Source organism: Semicossyphus pulcher, unplaced genomic scaffold, assembly GCF_022749685.1.
Source record: "Semicossyphus pulcher isolate SPU_LCO1_2020_fin unplaced genomic scaffold, fSemPul1.0.p SCAF_8, whole genome shotgun sequence".
In the NCBI taxonomy this organism is placed as follows: domain Eukaryota; kingdom Metazoa; phylum Chordata; class Actinopteri; order Labriformes; family Labridae; genus Semicossyphus; species Semicossyphus pulcher.
Window position 1 is genome coordinate 6867762 of NW_027211759.1, and position 15149 is coordinate 6882910.

Below are 15149 nucleotides of genomic sequence, written 5' to 3' on the forward strand. Positions count from 1 at the left end.
CAGAGAGGAAATAGAGGAGGAAGAAAGCCACTGACACATCAAGTGTCGTGACTTTCATTCCCTTTGTCTGTCGATCGTCAAAGCAGCTCAGCATTCAGGTTGTTTCCAGGTTCTCTTTCACCTTGGGAACTAAGATTTACTGCCCTCCCATATTTTGTTGTTAGAGACATAATACATGAGCTTATTAACTCGATAAAACCACAACAAACTGTTCATCTGCTACTGTGGAGATATTAAAGACAGAAAGCACCCTGCTTATCAGCTTGACGGGGCTCTAATAGAGACATCTGGTCCACACTAATGGAGACGTGGCAGACTAAAACAAACCATCAAAAGAAAACAAGGTGCTGTTTTTTATATACACTTAGAAGCAGCACAAATCAGCAGGGACGCGTAAGCTGCAGGATTCTCATCCGTATGGAGCCAGACAAAAGCTGAGCCGAGACCTGCTTTTATTTATGATAAAATAATAACTAATTGACGGTTGCTGTTTATTTTGGTGAGCTGGGTCGAGCATCTAAGCTGTGAGAATCAGCTGTTTTCTGATTTATGTATTTGTCAGTTGTAAGGCGTTACCTAAATAAGAATTCTGTCAGATTAGACAAAGAGAAACGCCTTTAAATCATAGACTGTATAAAAAGATGGACGACATGGCAGCGCTCTAAAAGTGAAGCCAAACCCTCTCTATCGCCCCCTGCTGACTGGCTGCAGTACGGGTCATAAAGCCCGCCTCCTCCATGTTAACAGATGGGACATGAGTCAAACATTAAAACCAAATACACGCCAGATACATTTTTCTCAAACATGGTTTCTGTCATTATAGTTCGTTCTTATCATGCTGATTTACGTCCAAGTGTTTATTTTTCTGACACGTTTAGTTTTATTTAGTTATTTCAAGCTATAAAAAGGGGGTGTGACCTCATGATTGACAGCTCCGTTGACAAATCCGGCTCCTGCAGCCGATCTGTTCCCGAGTAGCAGAGCAGAGGAGGAACGGCGAGAGGAGACATAACGAACACTACAGTCATTGAACTTTCCATATCTCTCGGTGTGTCCGCATACTATCATACTAATCATACTAATCATACTAACCGTGACGTAAAATTAAGTGTGTCGTGCGTTCCCATCTCATAGTATGCAATTTTGTGTTTGCAAGAAATGACAAGATGTGTACTTCAGCTTCTACTACGGCGGAGATGAACCAGAGATCAGACCGGACATACGTAAACGATTAAATCACGTGATACGGAGAAGACGGCTCCGAGTATGATGCCACCGGCATCCTAATAGTCAGGTTAGTAGGCAGTGTGCAGTACATACTGTTTGAGTATGTAGTAGGCAGTACGTTAGTATGCGGTTTCGGACACAGCATCTGTACATCTGCTTCAGAACAACACAAGAAGCTGTTCTGCATGAGGGATCTTTTTTTCGGCAAGTCAAGTGTGTGTTTTGGTTTGCAGAGGGAGCGGTACTGTCATTACAGCCGCTCCACCAGACGATCCCTGCTGCGCGGACTCTTGGCTTCACTTTCGTACAGTGAGAGGAGATGGAGAGGCGTCGTCCATCTTTATATACGGTCAGTGCTTTGAATGTGTTGTCTGAAAGCACAGCAGGCTCTGTTCTTCTGTGCGCTTGAAAACAGTAGTTCCCTTTAGGTTGATACACTCGGTAGAACACAGTGCGCTCTCGTTAGACCAACCTGAAGGACCTTTATCACAATTGTAGTTGGTAAGGGACGTCTAACCTTCCCCTAGGACTGCAAAACACTGTGCGCAGTCTTCTCCTCAACCTTTTGCACTTCACCTCGTTAAAGTAGGACCCTTGATAGCGATTTCACTGCCTGGAGGTGAGCTAGCTCTAAGGGGTCGTTACCAAGGTTCTCTACATTGCGATGGTTTAGCTCGCTAACTAGCTGCCTGCTGAGTTTAGCCGAGCTAACGTATGCCCGTTTAGCAAGCTAATGAGTTGTTTAGCAAGCTAACTGGTAAAGTGGAGTGACACCTGCAAAAAGAAAAGCTTTAAGCCAATCAGAAAGGTGGATTCAATGGTTTACCAGCCGAAACCAGACACCACATTTAAGGCTGTATCAGAGGCCTTTACGATGCGGGTATTGGTATCACAACAACTGGTTGGATTAATGAACAAAAGCAGCAGTCTCAGCCCTACACTTGATAAGTCACATTCTTACTTCCTTCCCTCCGCACACCCACACACAGCAAATAACTAACAGCCAGAAAATCCTCACACTTCATCCCTCACATGCTTCATTTTCTTCTTGACCCAGAAACACCAAAACATGCAGTCAGGTGTCCGACTTCGCAGGAACATCCCACGTTTCCTGCGCGGGGAGACGAGCCGAGCAGAGCGCCGACTACTGCCAGGGTTTGGGGTTCGATTCCCACTGGGGCCACGCATGTCATAGACTTGGAGGAGTGCGAGGCACTTAAGATAAAAGCCTCTACCTCCTGGCATATGTTATATAATTGTGTCAAGAATGAGGAGAGAGAGAGAGGGAGAGGGAGAGAGGGGAGGCTGGAGAGTGAAATATAGGCCTGTAAAAAGAGGAGGGGGTACAGTCAGAGGATTAACAGAGAGACAGAGTGAGAGGGATGGTTGCTATGACCTACTTCCTAAGCACTTCACCAACCGCTTTGTTTCACTGGGAAGATTTCTGCATGCACACAACACACACACACGGTTCGGACACATACAGTACACACATAAATAGGACGCAGAGGAGGCAGACCGGACAGAAAACACTTAAATACATACATTCAGTGGAACTAAAAGAACGCAAAGGCCAGTTTCACACGCAGGGGAGAAGCTTGACTGTTAAAGAGCGTTTTTCAGAGCGGGGAGGGAAAGGTAAATTATGCAGACGCCTTTATTCAGTCGGTTAATGGATTTAAATGGCGGCTCAAAGCATCTTAAAAGAAATCTATTAAAACAGATTTCACCTGATAAACAATGACAGATGTTAGTACAACATGAGCGACATAATGTCCATATCCACATCATATCATGCAGTATAATGCAGTCCCATAAAGGCGTGAAATTAAGAGCATTGCTTATAACAAAAGGAAGTTTCTTTCCGTATTTAAACCCTGATGAAAGAAGGATTTCATCTATAAAAGACAGAATCTCTTTCTGTGAGTCAGTCCTTCACATATCTAAGGGAACTGTTGATCCAATCGGATGAGCGGTGACTGTAGAAGCGTACTCCATGCGTTTGTAAATCTGAAAAAACAGTGCTGGCCGATAAGAATCAATTCTCCGATCACACCTGATTCATGCCTTTAATTGATTTGATTGAGCTGTCGGGCTGGGCAATATGACGATATATAATGTTAAAGTCAAGCTGAAACGGCATTTCGAGAGCTTCCATATTGTGACGTATTTCCGAGTGAAACAGGACGTGCAGGCGGGACATATCATTAGAGGGATTTGATTGGATCGCTGAGAAGTGGGCGTAGGCAGACGTTCTCCACAGCGCAGTAGCTAGCTAACTGACCGAGCGTTCTTGGTGCTCTGCGGCTAAATGTTGCAGATTGATTGGTTAAAGTTGTTTGGTGCTAACTTACGTAAGCACGCGTGAAATTTAGTTTTACCGGAAGAAAAAATTATCGGATTTTGATATAAGAATACGAAGAAATTGATTTTCTGTATTTTTTTTAATCTATATTGTCAAATAGATGCACAATATTAGCGGGGATGTGATCTAAAAGGATTAAAATTACATTTTATATTTCACCTCGACTTTTAAACAATATAGAAAAGTCTATCGTATGTGTTTTCTATATCGTCTCAATCGTGATCGTCACAAAAGCAGCGGCTGAAGCTCGAGTACAGTTTGAATAGAATTCACAGTTTCAGCAGGGAAACGTCATGTTGAGCTTTGGGAAGCTTTTAACTAAATTCTTAATGAATTCATCAAAAACACATTTAAAGATTTGAGAATAAACCTCAGTCACAGTCCTACATACATTATACATGCATACACACACACTCAGACATGCTCTTTCAACTCTGAGACAGTCCGTCCCCTGGGACTGGATGCGTCCTGTGCATTGACTGACAGCCCTTCAAAAAGCAGCCCACCCAAAAGATAACAAAAAAAAATCTTCTGTCATAAGAAACTGTTCCCTCAGAGACGACCACAAACGGGTCGTACCACTTCCCAAGAAACAGGAGGGGTGTTTGCTGGCGATGGTGGTGTTGTTGGCTTCAGAGTTGCATTGACTCTCTGAATTTCTGAAGCCTCATTCTTGAGTGTCATGTCAGTGGGTGGCAGTGAAACACGAGCTGGGAGCTTGTGAAGAAGGGTCCCGGGTGGATGGGAAGAGGAGGGGGGGGGGGGGGGGTCTGGTTGCTACGCAGCAGGCCGATCAGAACAGGATGCTGATTGGCTTGTGTGTGTGTGTGTGTGGAGAGGGTTAACTCAGGAAGTAGACCTGATTTAGGAGCGTGGAAAAGAGAGGAAGACGAGGCACAGAGGTGTTTTATACGCCACACTTGAATTTAGGATGATTTGCACGACATTTGCAAATTAACCCTTGAGATCCCGGAGGAATTTTAGCATGTAGCTCCTCAAAAACAGAAAGACAATCAGGATTACAAGTTGGTTTCATATTAAAAAACACAACTTCATCTTTAATTTGATGCTAAATTTGTGGCAAGAGATTTTTACATGTCACTGGAGTCAAGACATCTAAAAGTAAACCAGGATAAAAAAACTAAAAGCACCAAAATCCTTGTAAAGACCAATATTTTGCAACACATTTGCCTGCACGCCAAGCTATGAAAATATGTTCACGAAAAAATGATCGAACCCATTTCCCTCCGTTTGCTTCCTGAGTCCACGTTCAGACGACAAAACAGATCTGCTGATGGGTGACGCTAGATTTTCAAAATAAAAGACAAATTTCCATAACTTTACCCTCATGTTTTAAGCACAAACAACAATGATGCGAAGTACGTCGGGTCTTTGGCAACGTCATAGAAACGACACAGCAACTATATTTGTGGAGAAGTTGCAGTGACCCGGTTGGTCTACCTACACTTGGCCCCCTGCATCCTGGAGAACAACATCCATCTCCTGCAGCGACCGCCAGGAGGTCCTGCTCTTTACAAACTGTGATACTGTGAAATGATTTTGAGCTCTTTGTCGGATACTACACACCGACGGCTTTTATAAGTGAGTAAAGATGGGGACGCTTAGACGGCAGAATTCTAAGCTTAATCCAAAAGATGTTTCACCTCTCATTCGAAAGGCTTCAAACGATGCCTGTAGATGAGAGGTGAAGTGTCTACAACTGAAAGTCTCTAGAACACAAACCTTGGACTACAGAGGAATTAAATATAAGGCACACTTGGGCGCCATAGTGAAGCATAGAAAGGACACAATAGTGAGAGCTAAGGGGGCTAGAGGGTTAAAGAATGAGATATATTGATACTATAAAAGCATCAGCAATAGTTGTTCCGACTTAAAAACATGCCTACCAACGCTGTGCAAGCGTACTGACAGTAAAACATTCTGTTCCTGGTTAGAGGGCTCTCTCGGCCCAGTGTTATTTATACATGAACAAAACATCCCCAGAAAGAGCATTAGGTGGAGCTCATTCTGTTCACTTGAATAAAATGAAAAGATTACTCCCCTTGATCTGTCGGGAGACAAATTTCTCAGAGCACATGATTGAACTCCCTCTTTCACAGGGAGGAAAAAAATGGCTGCTTCTTGTGGTTCACGCTGGTTTTTTAATATATTTCGGATTTGCATTGCAGCTCATTGTAGGGGAGAGCGATACATGAAGAGAAAGACAAACGCAGAAGGTTTATGTGGAAGGAGAGAGAGACTATAAGAATGACAGTAATGATGAGCAATGAGCTGACACGCTGTCTGTCCAAAGAGATAAGAAGACAGAGAGAAACAAAGAAGCAGCAAGAGGCAGGGAGCTACACTGCTAAAAAAAACAAAGACTTACAGGAACACAAAGAGATGAACAGAGATGCAGAAGAAGACAAACGCTGCTGAGTGTGTGTGTGTGGAAGGCGGGGGAGCTGGAAAAGCCCAGCAACAGGGCATGCCTTAAATAGCTAGATGGTCGGAGATAACGTGACGCTGGAGAAAGCCTGATGGCTCGGGGCATGTGCTGTGTTGTGCTAAGCATGTATGAGCGCAGTGCTGACAGCAGCTCCATGAGCTCTCTTAGTCATATGGCAGATCACATGACCTCCCCAGGAAGGCCATCTGCATGAGGCCGGACGCTGCTGGGCACAAATGCAGACCGCCCATCTGGATTCCCGAACACTGCGCCGTCTGTGGGGATGTTACCCCGATGCACCTTGAGAACAGCACGCAGTCGTCGTAACAGAGAAAAGCTGCTTGTGGTTTATTCAGGAGGGAAAGCACTGAAGGTTCCTGCCTGCAGCTGCTTCAGGAGAAGTACCACCAAACCTGGCAGTGAGAACATCACCTTCTTTCCTTTCAAAACATAATCAATTATGAAAGGATTGGGAAAAAAATTGAAAGATGCTTTTAACCAGCTTTAAGTGATCACTCCTTGTCGATGAAACCGTCCCATCAAGTCATTTTCACAAAAGCACAGACGGCCAATCTCGACGCCTCCGTCCGTACAATCATTCTCTCCCGCAGAGACCGAGGTTCACAGAACAGCAGAGCTCTACAGTACAAAACTGTTTGCAAACTGTTCTGGATGTCTCAATGAAGACGTGTCATTGACTTTCTGTATGCTTAGATTATTCCTTCTGACCAACTGACCAAAAAAAGTTGCCGTGACCCAGTTGGTGTTCCAACACTTGGCGCGCTGCACCCTGGAGAACATCCATCTCCTGCAGTGACCGTCAGGAGGTCCTGCTGTTTACTAACGGTGATAGTGTGAAATTATTCTGAGCTCTTTGTCGGACTCCACAGAGTAAGGTGGGTCAGGATCTCCCACTTACTCACCTAAGGCTTTCATAAGCAAAAGAAGATGAGATGGGGACGCTTAGACGACAGAACCATTTCTAGATTTTTGAGTGGAAACAGGATGGCGACCAGCGACAGAAAAACACACACCATAAATTAAGTAAGATGCTTTTAACACTACAAAACTGTTTGCAAACTGTCCACCTGCCTTGGACGTCTTAGAGAAGACGTGTTATAGACTTGTAGTACGCTTAGATTATTCCTACTGACTTTGATTTGCAGCATTGTTGCACCCTCTTTAGGTGCACCACTGACCAAGCTGCTGTATTTGAGTTAGGACGAAGTTACTAACAACCGTCTGGGCAGCCTGAGGCTCCATTTTAGCTTCAGTTAGCTCTTTGTTTTTGCTCTCAAGCACACAACCTTTATGTTTAAATCTCCAAACTCTCAGCCATCCCCTGCAGGATTATACGTTAGCATTTCAAGCATACCTTTTCAGACAACGTAACTACCCCACCTGTACTGAAAGCCCAAAGCAGTGAGCAGAAGTAAAGGACTAACGAGTGAAGGAATTTAAACATCAAGGAGGTAAGGACACAAATGTTTCTGTCAGGAGTTGGTGGGGAACAAACTGGAGCTAAAAGGAAAGTTCCTAACAATCTACTGTTACTACTACAACAGGTGGCTGGTGGCCATTTTTTCCAGTTGCTTACAGACATTCACTTCTTTCAGTTGTGGGAATGGCAAAGGGTCTTTGAAATATCGCGGACATTAAAGAAGCTTTTACGACCTTGAGATTAACTCCATTCAGTCTCTCTACAAAATCAGAACAGAAGGGAGTTTACAATAGCGTCTTTGTGAAACAATTTCTTTGAGTAAAGTGGCCAATTACGGCTGGCTACCGGCCAAAGGCTTAAACCTTTCTGATCTTCTGGCTGGCGAGTTTATCCACTTTGACTCGGGCAGCTCCTCCATCACTAAACCAAAAATCTACCGTTTGTGAAGCAGTGAAAGGAGCTACATCAGTTGGAAAACGCACTTAAACTTGTGACGTGCCAACACAAATAAAAGAGTGTGTTTCCCGCTCTGAGGGCCGAGTCTCTGAAAAGCTCTTGGCGCAGAAGAATGGGTGACTTGTGTAGCCGTCGGCCACAGTAATCATGTGATATCGTTGTCGTTTGGCTAATCTGCTTACGGCCCCCTTTCTTTTTCTCCGGGATGAAACCTGATACGGCAGCTCAGCCAGCTTTAGCCACACGCTAATTAATCTGCGACACCAAAGACCCCTAATAAAACCCAAACGCCACAAACAATCGTTGTTGTCGTGCCAAGCCGTGGAAGTCTGGCCAAAGCGTTTGGTGAGGGGGCGGTAAAGTGGTGCGGTGGGGGAATTGGTGGTGTGCAGATAGAGGACCTTGACTAAAACTGCCAGGCTGAGGGTTCAGCTCCCTGTGCAGCTCTGCGCAACTGAGCCAATGCAATGCGCTTTGGGAGTGCCGACTACTAAAGCCGGTTCGCTTGATTTGGGGTTTGATTTCTTTAAAAAATGGACAACAATGTGCAGTAACACTGATAACCCTGCAGCTGGTAGCCAGATGATGCTTTTCTTTTGGCTATTTGGGGAGGGGAAAGGGGGGCTGAGGAGAGAATTGGAAAGCAAGTGGATGGGGGAGTCGGCTTAATCCTTTCTGTCACACTGTCCCGCTTTGTCAGAGACGATGTCAGGCCTCCATTTTTCACTCTCTCTTTCTGCATCGCACCAGCCCTACATCGCCTTTCCTCTGATTGGAACCGACGAGCTGAGCCACTCGCTCCAGATACATCTTTTTTAACTTTGTAAGGCTCTTTTATAAACCTCTCTCCTTCTCTTCACTCTCCGTTCCTCCTCCTGTCTGCCTCGGTCTCCCTCTCTCTCTCTCTCTCGCTCACTCTCTCTCGGATGAGGCTTATCAGCGACAGAACAAACAGGCTCATTGTGTTTTTGGAGAACCATCAGGGCACAGAGAAGGGGCTTATTTCATTGAAACCTGGATAGGATATCCATTCTCAGGGGAGAAAGGGCCCCGCAGGGATTCATAATGTTAGCAGAAAAACCATCAATACCAGAGACACAAAGAAAAAAGGCGAGGTGACATCGGGGGCACAGAGTCCCAAATTTAAAGACAGGGAGATGCAAAAATGATTCAAGAAGCAGAGCAGAAAACCTGACTGACAAACGAGAAAGAAGAAGAAGTGAAGTATGAAAGTTTTAATTACAGTCTGACTGTGTGACGGTTCAATATCAGGAAAACTGAGCAAAATATCTGCAAGCTAGCGATACAACAGTACAGCATCAGGGACAGCTATGAAAGAGTGCAAGGCCGCCAACAGATCCTCAAATCAATTCCTGCAACATGCTTAGTGTTCGGAGTGCAACCGAGCAACACAACAAGCCTTAAAATTTAACGCGTAGCATTAAGAACATCTCTCCCCTTCCTTGCAGTCCCAACGCTGTGAATGTGTTGCACAACAGCCAATCAAAAAAAGGCTAACGAGTTAAAGTAGAACATGGACAGGGATGTGGATCCTGACCTATATACAGAACTACAGAAAGAGGGAGAGGGGGGAACATGTAAGGGTTTGTTTGGGAAGAACTCGGCACCCCTTGCCCCTGTGAAGGATGTGCGACCTCTGACGCTCGGTTAGACTCGTTCTCTAGGACGCCACAGTCGTCGTCAGTGCAATAACAGTGCTGATCAATATATCATCCATTTAAACTTATCCCAACCGTCACTGCTCTGCCATTGGTTGTACAATACATGTATACAATTATCAGAATCACGTCAGTTACTAAAGATAAGAAATGTTCTGATGCCTGAGCAGACACAATCCATACATCTTAAACAACTAGAAGGAGGGTTTTGTCTTATTTGCAGAGCTCGAAACACAGAGCAGACTGTGCACTGTTAAATGTATAGCTTTATAGTTTGCTTTAAACACCACATACACTGGTCTGTAATGTGTGACACCCATGTATGTATTACTAAGACTGACAATTTTGCCAAGTGGCCACTCAACATGCACGAGACAGAGAGTTCTTGAATAGGCCCAATCTTTGGGTCCAGGAACCAGGTCTTAATAATCCATCCATGGTGACTACTGGAAGCTTTTACGTCAGCATCAGATTCTTGATTTTCTTATTAGTGTTAAAGGATTAATAATTAGAGTCCCTTCTAAAGACGTTAACAAAGTTTGGTGATCAGCCATTAACCAAAGAATAAGTGATTTAATTTGAATAATAATCTGGGATTGCTGCATTAAAACAAAAAAATATATTTTTTAGCTACTGTTGGAAAAATAACAGAAAAAGTTCTAGTAGCATTTCTGCAGTTTAAACCAATCCAAAAAGAATGTAGAATGCTGTCTTTGGCTGGAAGAGCAAGTTGGAGTACCATTTTCAACTTCCCAACAACTTAATTTCTGCACGCAGCAATTTTATGTGACGTGTCCAGATTATTCAGAACATTTCATCAGTGCAGTTTTCTGTAGTATTTATCTTGTATAGGGATGCACCGATTGAGAAAGTCCTGGCCGATACCGATACAGATGTTTAAAACAACTATTTTGCCGATGTTTTTTTCAATAGCTGTAATTTTTGTAATTATTAATGCGCTCATCTGGATAAGAGGCTTTAACTTTAATTATAAAAAATAACAATTCAACCAAAGGTGTCCTTTACAGGCAAAATAGTGTCCTCTTTTGTCCTCTTTCACAGCTCCAAAAACAACAAAACATAACCCTTTCTCAGTTCAGTAAAGTAAAGTAAATTCACTTTACAGCAGTTTTAAGCTCCCAATTTCCACAAAGAGTGAGCCCTCCTGTCAACTATCTCTGGTACTCAGTTTAGCTCCCACGCCTCAACACGGCCACCATCGACCGATTCCGATGTTCAACCGATGCATCGGTGCAACCCTACTTAAGTATCCGTCTCTTTATAGTGAACCCAGCATTCTCTAAGCAAATAATTCTTCAAATTCAGTGTTTCACAAACTACATACGTTGTTAAAATAGACTAATTCATCATCCTCCAAATACTTCCAGTAAAAACTAGTTAAGCAGTGTTCACCTCAAGACAGCACGAGTTATTTTCATTGTGTGCAGGCTCAAATTTCTACCAGCAAAAAGAAAAAACTCATTTTTTAAAGCAGCAACCTCCTAATTGTTTTCAGCCCTCACTAAAGAGCAACAGGAGCCAGAAGCAGTGACTTTATTCATCTGTTTTTTGGTTAAGCAGGTGGTGCTGGGCGGACACACGGATTTGATCACACTGGCCTTTCTGGCATGCAACTAAGTGCTAACCAGTAGCTCAGCCAGCTCCCATTCAACAAAGGCAATTAGTGAGACTGCTTATCAGCGGGCAGTTACAAAGCAAAGAAAGAAACAGTGGGGCCGAGTCTTTCATCGTGATCCCACATGAGTTCCGCACATTTGTGGGAAAAAAGCCACAGACTCTGATTTAGTGATAGCGCATTCATTTAGAAGCATTCATAACCATTCATCATTCATTAAACCATGTGATACCAACTCAATTCTGGGTCACAATTACAGCTTATCGTCTCATCTCAAGCCTCTCGCACAAAGGCAATCTGCTCTGAAAGGGCCGTGTTCGATTTAACTCCACATTGGCTAAGATGGCAGCAGCTTAGCTAATGAGTACAGGAGTGTGTTAGCGTGTCGTCTGTACTCACCCTCAGGGCCTCTATGACCAGGTCGCGGGCCTCCAGCTCTCCCTCCATGATACTCAGCAGGGTGAGCAGCTCCGGCTTGCTCAGGTTATCCATGTTGAACTCACATTTCTGCAACACAGTCCAGAAACAGAATGCGTCAGAATCATACCATACAGCAAACAGTTCATTTTCAAATTAGGGCCAAATCAGATCACTCCTGACATTCCACATCCAACCCACGTGAATTCCCTCATTCAGGCGTGTTTGTTCACTACAATCTGCAAGTGAAGGATGCATCAAACCAACAGAATCACTTTCTGTCTTCAGAAAAAGGCTTGAACCTACCTTTTCTAGATCTTTCTCCAAATAATACATTTCATTGTGATTAGCAGCACTAGTTACTTCACACTCCTGAAAGCCTTCTGGCAGTATTGGGGTGACTTTTTTCAAAGGCTTTTCCTTGACCTTCTTTGGCCTCGATTGTAGCACATTTCTCTGTTGCTTTGGACTAAAATATCTTCCAAATAAATGTCAGTTATACTTTATACAGATATTGCTTGAGTGAATTCATTATGTTATGTAAACTTAAAAGTTACACTCTCAACAATCTGCTTTAGCATGCTAACATTTAGGTTGTTTGCATGCTAATATTAGCTTTTACTTGAAATATACTTCAAAAGATACAACCAGGTCTTCAAGCCAAGAATGTAAGGACACACTGTGAGTAGTTATGAAACGTGTAGGCTAATTGCATACGAGTGAAATCGTCACGTGCACATTCATCTAACGTAGAATAAGAACCTTCTATCTGCCTTATCTGTTCTGGAGTAAAACCAGGCCTTTAGGATTAAAAATGCTAACATTAGCTTGTTAGTGTGTTATAAAGTAGGTTTTAAGAGAAGAAGGAGAATTTTTGATTTGTTAGGGGGAATTTTTACATCATTGTTTGCTACTTTTACTTTGTTTATAGTCTAAATTAAAGTTCAACAACTGTTGTTGAACATGTAGCATGTAAGCTAACTGTTCCTCCATTGATACACAAGCTAATAGTTTAGCTCATCTTCATCACAGCAAGATTAAACTATTTATCTTAAATAGCAGGTATGACCATGTAAAGTTCAAAGCAACTGCCGATAACATTATCAAAGAGGAGTCTACAGATATCACAAGAAAAACGTCAGCAAGCTAGAAGATGAGAACACTGCATTTAACCATTAGCATGTTAGCACACTGTGTTAGCATTTCTTTTCAACTATTGTTTAGACTAAGAACACATTATATTTTAAACTTTGGTTGCCTTTTGACAAAAAGTTGGTGGATCATAAACCAGTAATCATGAATGTTTACCAACATTTATTGGACTTAATTTCACAGTTTCAAATTTCACTCTGTGTGACGTTTGAACCAGCTATGGCCTGTCATCAATTTAATAACTAACAAAGAATCCAACAGTTATGACACTCGATGGAAATTACATCAAGATTCAACTATCACATATTAAATTGTTATACGATTTACATGATGTTACAATAATTGGTTATTCTACTGAAAAAAAATATGCTTGTATGACAAATGCACCACTTGCTCCCGATCTCCAACAGGTCTCATTAAGCTCAGCCCTCAAATTAGTCTAGATGTCCCGACCTACCTCGAAGCTATTAAGGTCTAATTACATTTAGCTAGGTCATTAAGCACCTATTTGGTCAGTAGCGACCGCAGGGCTAACGGGTGAAAATGACTGTAATTGGGAGTGACCAGACCACTTCTTGCTCCCCCACAAAGTCAATTAAAAAGCTTTTTTCTGGTCTACTTTGAAGAAGAAGACGAAGAAGAAGAAGAAGAAGAGGAGGGTTGTGTTTTCATTCCATCTAGTTTGTGTTGTGGAAGAAGGCATGACTTTTTTTGGGTGAAGTCCATTTCATCTGCAACTTTATCATTTGTTCCAACTTTGGATAACAGAAAACACAGTCAATGTTAAAAGAGCAAGAAATAGCTGTATGATGGGGTTTAGAAGAACACAAAAATGTCAACTGACACTACTCCATTGTGACTCTGAAACCACGTCATTATAACTTGTTTTAGATTACCCTTTATTTTGTAGATAAAAACAATAAAAAATGGTGCTTTCACGTAGTTTGAATCAACCAAACGGACATAAAGCTGTGAGAATTTTTGGCTCCTTCAAGACCAGCGTCAGCATTGAAATGCTGTTTGAATATGACAATCAATATCAAATAATACAGTTTGACAAATAATTAAAGGACCTTTGATATACGACTATATAATTTTTTTAGCCTTTTATGCCATATCTGACAGAGAGTGGACAGTGGATAATGTCAGAAACAGGGGAGGAGAGGGTGGGCATGGCAGGCTGTGTGTGAGTCGAACTCGGGGGCCGCTGCACCGAGGACCGAGCCTCTATATATGGGATTTAACCATTGAGCTAAACTGCCGCCCCTACTTAAGAACCGTTTTATATAAAAAAATTCAAAAAACTGTTTTTTAGCTTCTAAAAGTGAAGATTTGCAGAATTGTTTGTTTGTTTTTTCATTAGACTGTGACACGTTTTAGGCCGAACAAGTAATTGATTTTTCCAAGAGTGTAATTGGTAGATTCATAACTAAAAAACAACAGTAACCCAAGTGTTCTCCAAGGTAAAATAACCGTTTTGTAAAGGGAGTCAGGTGGCTTTTAAGAGAGTGATGTAACGGCTGTTTCTTGTTAAAAATAAAGAAACATCTCACATTAACAAAAACAGATCCATCTCTGTAGGGATCCTTTCAGTAATGTTGTTAGTTCTTTAAACAATCTGAGCCCTCGAGGGGCAAAAACAAACACTTTTAGCGGAGGTACTTTAATCGGGATAATGCCCTAAAGGATCACACTGCAGCCATTACAGCCTGTCTCATGGCTTCTGACTCAACTACTGAAGCAACTCTTTTTATAGCTATATTCATTCATCAGTATAAAAAAATAGACCCCAGGTTTAGAAATATTGTAAACCCCCTTTAAGACATAAAATTTAACGGTAAACTAGGATGCAGTTTTCTCAGGAAGTCATGACTTTGGGACAATACAGTGACTCCTGTTCATCTCCATTCATCATGGTGAGAAAGCTTCCACGTCCTATAACATCACATCATCTGGTTCGTCAACATTCCAAAGCACAGTGTGAAATTGTTGTTCAGGAGCCTCAAAGGGGATTTTAGTCGATCTAAGCAAAACCTATGTGAGGAAAAAGAGTGAAAGTCATAAAGAGGCCAAAAGGTAACACCAGAGACAGAAGAAAGTCCAATTTCCATGTTGGCGACAACCAAAGCCATCTTCTGAGACATCCAGCGGCATGACCAATATCTGGCAGCTTTTCACCAGGCTATTTGTTCAATAAAAACTTAACAGACGAGAGAGGCAAATGGAAGAAGAGCGGCTCGGCCTCTGGTGCACATCAGGCGGATTGCTACCCCCTCATTCGGATGTCATTCACTTTGTCGGCCGGCCGTTTCGGTCTGATTTACAAG

General features: G+C 42.6%; 1 protein-coding gene across 1 annotated transcript in view; it reads right to left on the minus strand.

Moving 5' to 3' along the window:
• Positions 1-15149, minus strand: part of cttnbp2 (cortactin binding protein 2) — a 106278-nt gene that overhangs the window by 84885 nt on the left and 6244 nt on the right. Inside the window, exon 2 of the mRNA XM_069686756.1 lies at positions 11653-11760. Coding sequence (XP_069542857.1) covers positions 11653-11760 — 108 coding nt within the window. The remainder of the gene's footprint in view (positions 1-11652; positions 11761-15149) is intronic.